Source organism: Gekko japonicus, unplaced genomic scaffold (assembly GCF_001447785.1).
Source record: "Gekko japonicus isolate JY-2015 unplaced genomic scaffold, Gekko_japonicus_V1.1 scaffold411, whole genome shotgun sequence".
Taxonomy (NCBI): Eukaryota; Metazoa; Chordata; class Lepidosauria; order Squamata; family Gekkonidae; genus Gekko; species Gekko japonicus.
The window spans coordinates 58,731-67,912 of NW_015160221.1; the positions used below are offsets into that span (position 1 = coordinate 58,731).

General features: G+C 46.6%; 1 protein-coding gene across 1 annotated transcript in view; it reads right to left on the reverse strand.

The window, feature by feature from the left end:
* Positions 1 to 237: 237 nt before the first annotated feature.
* PRDM16 (PR domain containing 16) overlaps positions 238 to 9,182 on the reverse strand; it is a 325,812-nt gene continuing 316,867 nt past the window's right edge. Inside the window, exons 15-16 of the mRNA XM_015411108.1 lie at positions 6,223 to 6,397; positions 238 to 372 (exon numbers count right to left, since the gene is read on the reverse strand). Of these exons, the coding sequence (XP_015266594.1) occupies positions 238 to 372; positions 6,223 to 6,397 (310 nt within the window). The remainder of the gene's footprint in view (positions 373 to 6,222; positions 6,398 to 9,182) is intronic.

Below are 9,182 nucleotides of genomic sequence, written 5' to 3' on the forward strand. Positions count from 1 at the left end.
GTAATTCACTCATGGTATGTGCTACGCTTTGGAGACGGCAGGGTCCCGGGGTTGCTGAGGTTGGCGGTTTCAGCAAAATCGGAAACGGGAGGCAACTTGTCCATGATGGGCTTGTTCTCCCAGTGGGAAGGCCTTCTGGTGAGTTCCCCACTTTCTAGAATGTCCGAGAGGCCTTTTGGTGGGGGGGATACCTCAGTCTCCTCACTGGGATTGTGGCCAGGTGCCTCCACGAACCTCTCAGAGGTGACCGACGGAGTTGAAGCCCCCCGACTCAGAAGCCGCTCCTGCCATGTTCAACCAAGCGTCCAGAGAGTTCTGGGAAGAAGGATGGAGGGGAGTGTTCTCGGAAAGGGACAACATCATTGCATAAGCCTACAGGAGAAAGAAGAAAACACAGCATAGGAGAAAGGGCATGGGCATGCCAGATCCCTATCAGCAGATAAATAAACAAATTGCAACTCAAGGACTTGCAAGGTGGGGTTCATTTTGGTGCAACTCAAGGACTTGCAAGGTGGGGTTTCGTCCCATTAATTGTGCAAGAGAACGATTTGGGAGCCTGTGCCCCAGGTCAGTATCATTTTGGGTTTTCTAGTTCTGGCGTCTAAATGTCACTGTTCGGCCCTTGCTCTGGAGTCCGCTAGCAAGGAGTTGTGCAGATGCCTCTTTGGGTAGACAGTAGAGGGAGGAGATGTGATCACTAGGGGCAAAGTTTTTGCCACCTTCATCAACAGGAAGCCCCAATTATCTTCAATAATCATCATCAAGTTTATTGTATTAGCCATTGGCCATAACAAAACAAAAATACATACACACCCATGTACATTACATGAAGACATCCCTTCACTGACTTGCACTGAATCCTAACCTTAATCTTATCTTTTTTGCCGCCAAAGCAAATAAGGACATTCTGCTGGTAACATGTACATCCATATCAGAGAGCAAAAAAACAACCAACTCCTGTTCTGAGAATCCACTGTGCAAAGGTAAGATAGGTTATATAAATCTCTGCCTAAGTGATTCGTGCCCCGAGCATCTCAGTAAATAGTGCTCAATATCATCCACTTCGCCATCTTCAATATCCAATGGCTGTGAGAGAATGGCGAGGCTGGTAATTTATATCTTCTTCTCACCTCGACACAGAGAGTACTCCATCTTTCTGTGTTATACCTCTGAGGATGCCAGTCACAGCTGCTGGCAAAACATCAGGTCCTACAATGCCAAGACCACGGCCATAAAGCCCAGAAAATCTACAACTAATAACATATATCTCCTGGAATTTCAGGACTGTTTCCGGAGGCACAGGAATAGGGAAGTAGGGAGAACAAATGCCTCGGGCAGCAGACATGCACTTTACAGTTTGCAGTGCAGTTGGTTTCTATGTGGGTAGACCAGGCCTCCACAATTTGGAGGCCAAGTATCCAAACAGAAAATAGTAGCATTTCGAAAATTTTTTTTTCCAGGGTGTGCTTCCTCCCTTCCTTTCTCCTGCTACCTTGTGGCAGGAGGGAAAAATAGGAGAGGGGAAATGGAACAAGACAAAAAAAATCCCTTTAATCTCACGTTGTTGCTTTTAAAGGACATGATTTTCAGGTGTTGAAATCCCCAAACCGAAAACTGTGCACCCAAATTTGCAAAACCATCTCAAACTCCCTGAAATTTCAGCATATTGAGAGTTATCCCCTTAAAAAAATAATCCAAAATAAAAATGAACTTCTTTTGAAGTGCACTCCCGTAATTGGCTGCCATATAACGCAGGGCTTTTTTTGTAGAAAAAGCCCAGCAGGGACTCATTAGCATAATAGGCCACACCCTGACAGCATAGCTCATTAGCATATTAGGTCACACCCCCATGCCTTTCCTTGGCTTACTCGGGCGCCCCGTAGCTGTGGGACTCTCAGGCAAGCCGGCCCTTGGGCAGGCCAGGGGAGAGGCATTTAAATGCCTCCCTGATCCTTCCAGGCCCCCCCCCGGCCCACCCACCTCAAAGTTGCCAGGGGGGTCGCTCTCCAGGCCTTCCCTCTGCAGCCATGCACACAGAGGTTCTGGCTTTAGTGGGAATGCCCAACTGAAGCCAGCTGGAACTCCGCTCCTGTGAGTTCCTGCCCAAAAACAGCCCTGTGCATTACTCCCCCCAAACCGGGATCACTGTTAGTACCTTATTCTCTTCAAATCTCTTGCGATATTTGGATTACTACCGTAGGGCTAGAGCAGGGGTGCCCAGACTCTTGAAGCCTGTAGGCACTTATAGAATTTCGAGAATGAGGAGTGGGCTCCTCCCCAAAATGACTGCCAAGAGGGGCTGTGTTCAATCACACAGTGGCTGCCGTAGGGTACTGAAGCTGATCACGAAACGTCGGGAGTTTGCGCAACAAGCATCCTCCTATGACAGAGGGAGCTGTGATAAAGGTGAAAGGGGTGACAGCATTTTATAATATTGCTGGCAAGATGTCAGTGAGTCATGAGCCAATGTGTCAGATCATACTGATCTAGTCTGACAGTCAGGTGACTAAGATTGCATCAGACGTCTGGAACAGTCACCATGACTCAGCTATTGTGAATATTGTAACCTGATTGGTGGATGTAAATATATATTTCAGCTTGTTCATTGCTGTCTCTTTCTGATTTGGAATCAACTGTATGCGTAGCACTTAGTCACTCTGCATAGTGAATTTGCTACAGAAGGCCTGTGTGTTTATCTCCAGAGTCCAGTGTAAATGAATGTAAATACTCTGCATATAGAAACAGAGATACTCTGCTATTATTCTCGGCGTCCTAAAATACCGTCAAGGGGTACCCTGTTTAAACACACAGGCGATCCTCCTGGGGTCTTCTGAAATACCTCTCGCTCCAGTGAGGTGAAAGGCAGCTAGGACTTTGGGAAATTTGCTTTGGGAAAGAAGCAAATGGGCACCAAGAAACCTATTGGTGGGCACTGTATGGTACCCACAGGCACCATGCTGGGGATCATTGACCATTAGTTTGATCCAGTATGTCCATGAATGTACGAAGCGACTTGATACTGGGTCAGGCTACTGGCCCACCTTAGCTCAGTGTTATCTGTTCTCAGGGCTCTTTTTGTAGAAAAAGCCCAGCAGGAACTCATTAGCATAATAGGCCACACCCAACAGCAGGAACTCATTAGCATATTGGGCCACACCCCTGACAGCACAGCTCATTAGCACATTAGGCCGCACCCCCATGTTACCAGAAGTGTGAGAAGTGTGGTTACCCAGCCACACCCACCTTTTGCTTGTTACTCTGTTTACCTTGTTCGTTGTCAAAACTCAGGGCTTTTTTGTAGCAGGGACCCATTTGCATGTTAGGCCACATACCCCTAATGTAGCCAATCCTAATGAGTTTCTGCTGTTGGGGGTGGTCTATTATGCTAATGAGTTCCTGCTGGGCGTGGCCAACTTGGGAGCCAGCCGGAACTCCGTTCCTGCCCAAAAATAGCCCTGTCTGTTCTGATGGGCAGCACTGGCTGCTGGAGATTCTTTGGATGGAGATGCTAAGAGCTGAGCGTGGCAACCTTCTGCGAATGAATTATGAATCCAAATCCCTTCTGCACAAGACTTATATAGAAGAGGGGTATCAGGAGGAAGTCCCCACCTCTGAAACGCATGCCAAATACAGACCACACAACCTTACACAATATGATGGGAAGATTTCCCACCCACAAAGAGTGAAGAAGAAGAAGAAGAGATTGGATGTATACCCCGCCCTTCACTACCCAGAGGTGTCTCAGTGCGGCTTACAAACTCCTTTCCCTTCCCCTCCCCACAACAGACACCCTGTGAGGTAGGTAAGGCTGAGAGAGCTCTGGCAGAAACTGCTCTTTTTTCAAGAACAGCTCTTTATCAGAACTACGGCTTGCCCAAGGTCATCCAGCCAGGTGCAAGTGGAGAATTTGTTTAATCTCTATGATGGTATGAGGCAAAATTTCTCTTGTTTTTCTTTCCCTTTACTGACTGAACCACCCTAGTAATGTGTTCTCTTCTTTGCTAAAGATCTCTGACTATCCCACCCTCTCACAATATGATATTTTGGCTGTTAGCTCAGCCCAGGAACCTGAGGAAAGGATCAGGAGCCCCCATGGCACTCGGGGTATTTTGAAATTCAAAAATAACAAAATATTTTATTTAACGTAGAGGGGAAAGGTCAGGTGAAATCAGGGGTTGACATTTCTAAGGTAAAACCAGTACATGCACAAACTTTTGTTCTTATGTTTCAGGCTAATGAGGGGTTCTTAAGCTTTTCACAGTTACTTAAACCGTTATGACGAGAGGCTTTTGTTCCAGTGTTTTCCCAAAAACCCCAGCACACTTTATTTGAGTGTTCTCTGACTCTTTTGGTTTCCAGAAGGCCAGTACACTCTTTGTACCCAAACCCCTTCTCTTGAAACACCAGAACTTGTCTTGAGTTTTTAACTGACTCTTAAGGTCTCTACAGGCAGTTTCTAACCACACCAGACCAGGGGTCTCTGCACTCCTCAGAGCTAACTCCCTCTCTGACTGGGTAGGGAAATTCTCCTCTCACTAGAAAAGCTATCCCCTTTCTTTGGCCTGAATGGGAGTCTTCACCTAACTTCCCAACCTTTCTTGCCAACTTTCCCCCAGTTCTCCACATGTGTAAAACTGCTCTCAGCTAAGGCTGAAATCTGACTCAACTCAGTCAAGGCAGAAATCTGACTGTCTCCTCAGCATCCAGTTCAAAAGTCTTTCTCTGCTCAGCTGATGCTCTTGGAACAGCGTGTCACTCAAGGCTCTCTGGCTCTGCAAAGAATTAACCCTTCACAGTCCTTTATCTGCTTACACAGCACTTCTAAGCTTTTGAAAGTGCAGTCCATCACAGATGGCACGCAGAGGTCTCCCAAATGAATATCAGGAGACCTCAGGGATTCAGATGGAAAATACTTTTCTCCCTCATTCATCTCCCAGATTTGCTGCCTGCATCAGTATATAATTGTCTCACTTATATGTGTGTGTATTTGACATACAAAATTCTTCTATCAGAACAAGCCCAGCACTACAGGGAAAGCAACAGATAACACAATGTCCATAAATAATTAGTACAATTTAAGCGTATTAGTAAGAAGACAACAAAGACTGAGGCATGCGTGGAAACAGAAAATGAGTTCTCTCCTGAACAGCAAAAGAAGTTGGAAACCAAATTTCCTCCTAGATAGGTGTACCTGTAATTTTTTGCCAGATGCTCTTTCTCCCCCCAGGGCATACCTATACTGCAAACTTAAACAAATTTTAGTAGATACTTCTTCTTTCCAGAAAACATTGGGCTTTTAGTGGTTTAGAAGACTAAGGATCTTCCACAGAGAAGACTAAAATTCTCAGTGTTCTTCAGGGGAAGCCATGATAGTTTAGCAGATATAAAACCAACATATGATGGGAGTGTGGATATCCTCTCTGTTCCTTTTCTACCGGGACTGCATTCAGAATCAACCATGGTTTGTTTAAACTGTGGTTTGTGCAACAAATTCCAGCTTGTTTACCAGAGGTATGTAATAAATTCCAGGCTACAGCCACATGTTGTTGGATATTTTTAAGTCATCTCCCAAATTTTCCTATTTGGCAATATTCAATGACATGTGGATCCTACCCCAGACCGTGTGCAAACCCCACTCTTTCTGTGTGTTGTCTCACAATAAGGAAGACATCCTCCTCATACCATCTCTATGGACAAGTGGTTGTAAAGGGGAGCAATACTTCAATGAATTTGCAATTTATGCATTTAGATGTTACAACAAACCACACAAAATCGTATGAACTGTGGTTAAGAAACCAATTGCAAACCATGGTTTGAAATCTCAGCTTGGCACTGCCCAACAAGCCCCAGTTTGTTGGACTAACCGCATTTGGCTATCAGAACTCACCAGGGTTGACTCAAACTACAGTTTATAAATCTTGGTTTATTATGAGAACTGTAACATCACAGCTAACCAGGGTTTGATCAAGCAGAGATTTAAAAACCATGGTTTATCACGGCATCCAAACACAGCCCATCTCTTATGAGCACAGAATGGGCAAAACTCAATTTGTAAAACTGGATGAAAACACTCTGTCTAGTTCCCGAACACCACTGGGCTGTTAGATTCCCGCACTGGACCCTGGTCTTGAGGACCCTAGCTTTATCCGGACAGAAAGCAAGTTGGCTAATCCCATAGAACTGCTGGAGGGCAGCTAAAGAAAAGTCCCAAGGCACACCTACCTGGTTTTTAGCCTGCCTGTACAGAGTCTGTTTAATTGCCTCAGAGTCTAAGGAGGGATTATACACATCTTTAACTTCAAAAGATTCCTCGGATGCTTTGCGTAGATCCAGCCCCTTCCCAAAATGCGGCATCTGCTCCAAATCTAACAAGCCGGCTTCGTCCTCCTCAATACACCTGTACCAATGACCAGGAGGGGAGGGAAGGGGTTGACCTGTTAGCGCATCTGACGGTTCACAAATATGGCCAAGGTGAGTGTCGCCAAACTCAGAGCAGACATGCACATACCATGGTATTGCCAGAAGCCACATGCGGGACGCGAGAAAGGGGAAGACACACAGACGACCGACAAGGCAGACAAGGGACTTGACACATGACACAAGGAACAGAATGAAGCGTGGGAAATGTGGTTGCGTGAGTTCAGATCACAGGTGTTGTGGTGAATGTTCAGCCTTGCTGGCATTTGCTTTTTGGGGGCTGCTGCTCAAAGATGGTCGTTTGGAGGCCTCTCCTGGGAGATTTTCCCAAGTGATTGTCAGCTGACTAATCATGTGATTATGGTGTAACATCAAGGTGACCTTAGACATATTACTCTGGTTGCAACAATGGATGGCATTCATAAGAGCTAGGGTGGTGTCATGGTTAGAGTACTGGATTTGGGTCTGGGAAGGCAATCCCTCTGCAGCTGACAATCTCACTGGGTGACTCTCAGCAATCATCTTGTGCTTCATCCTAGCCATTCTCACAGGGTTGTTGTGAGGATAACATGGAGACGAAAACCCTATGTACCACCCCAATCTCTTTGGAGGAAGGGCAGGATAAAAATGTGGCAGACAGATGATGACAACGGTCTAGAATATGTGTCTGTGGAGAATTCTCCACCCTGCTTGTATGATGTTATCACATCTGCTGTCATATCGTGTTGTGGGCTGAGCCAGAAGTACTTACCTCATTTTATGTCAATTTTTTCTGTGAAAAAACAAACCCTACTATTTTTGACAGATCTTTGAGACACCCTGCAGTGCAACTTCTGTTCCTTCTCTGCACCTTTTCCTTCCTTGCCCTCACTGCCCTTGTTCTCATTTGCCCTCACTGCAATATAATCCGATTGACTATGGTGACTGGTCTGATTTTGTCATTGGTGTGATGACGACAAAGGGAATCAAAACCACAAATGCTGTCACAGCCAATTGGATTAAACAGCAGAGTGGGCAAATGGGGTCAAGGGCAGTGAGGGCAAAAGAAAAGAAAATGGTGCCAAGTAGTGGCAGCGGCAGGAGCAGAGGGAACAAAAGGGCACTGAACAGAATCAGAACACCAAAAATACCTGGTAAGGCAATTAGTGTGTTGCTGTTCTTTTAAATAAGTTGTTTGGCTGTATCAAATGGTGTAGTTTTAAGAATACTAAAGACAGAGAATATTCAACACAGGCCTAAGTCTCCATGCCTCCACCAAGAGATGTCATGAATCTGCTGTGGGGTCATGCTGACCCACATGGGACGCCCTAAAAAGGTGGATGGTTGGACAACTCAGATTTGGGAGATCCTCGCTTAGGCAGCTTTCCCGGGGCAAACTTAACACGTGCCCCAGCATCTGCTGAAACAAACTGGGGGAAATATTTGGGGTAGGTCAAGGGCAGTGAGGGCAAAAGAAAATAAAATGGTGCCAAGTAGCGGCAGCAGCAGAGGGAACAAAAGGGCACTGAACAGAATCAGAACACCAAAAATACCTGGCAAGGCAATTAGTGTGTTGCTGTTCTTTTAAATAAGTTGTTTGGCTGTATCAAATGGTGTAGTTTTAAGAATACTAAAGACAGAGAATATTCAACACAGGCCTAAGTCTCCATGCCTCCACCAAGAGATGTCATGAATCTGCTGTGGGGTCATGCTGACCCACATGGGACGCCCTAAAAAGGTGGATGGTTGGACAACTCAGATTTGGGAGATCCTCGCTTAGGCAGCTTTCCCGGGGCAAACTTAACACGTGCCCCAGCATCTGCTGAAACAAACTGGGGGAAATATTTGGGGTACCCTCTCCCTGCACTCTATTGTATTCGTCAGCTGGAAGTTTCCTAGAGGTAATGGGGCAGGTCCAAATTGAGTCTGGATCTGACCATGGGACTTGAATCTGTCCATTTGCTTCCCCACCTCCGGAGTTCACACAAAATCTGCTGAGTCCCGGAGGGAGCTAGAAGGGTCCCAAAGCCCTTCTGTGCCACGGGCCATGTTCTGGAAGAGATCAGGCCACCCCACCACTCCTGTCCTCTGGGGTGTCTCCATGGGGACAGGAAATGTGAAACACGTGCTCCAGTTTCTCGGCACTGCTGTGCTTCCGATAATGTAACACAGACTGCTTACGAGACGCTCTCTAGTCGGCACACCTCTTGACTTGGACAGTGTCCTCTCCGTGATTCTCCCTAGTTCACATTACTTACCGAAGAGAGAGAGGGCAACCGACTGGATACTATCCAAGCCAGGGAGATACAGGGAGGCCTCAGATGCTTGGGTACATGTGCAGGACACCAATGACCACCAGCTACCTTGGATGTACCACATGTGCAACGAGGCATCTCAAGTTTCCCTGTTGCCTGCGTAGGTCGGTGTGAGGTATGACCGTTCTGTGGCTGGAAGAGATCAGGCCACCCCACCACTCCTGTCCTCTGGGGTGTCTCCATGGGGGTGGCAGGGAAGGCCTGGTCAACGTCAGGAAATGTGAAACACGTGCTCAACTTTCTCGGCACTGCTGTGCTTCCAATAATGTAACGCAGACTGCTTACTAGACGCTCTCTAGTCAGCACACCTCTTGACTTGGACAGTGTCCTCTCCGTGATTCTCCCTAGTTCACATTACTTACCGAAGAGAGAGAGGGCAACCGACTGGATACTATCCAAGCCAAAAGAGATACAGGGAGGCCTCAGATGCTTGGGTACATGTGCAGGACACCAATGACCACCAGCTACCTT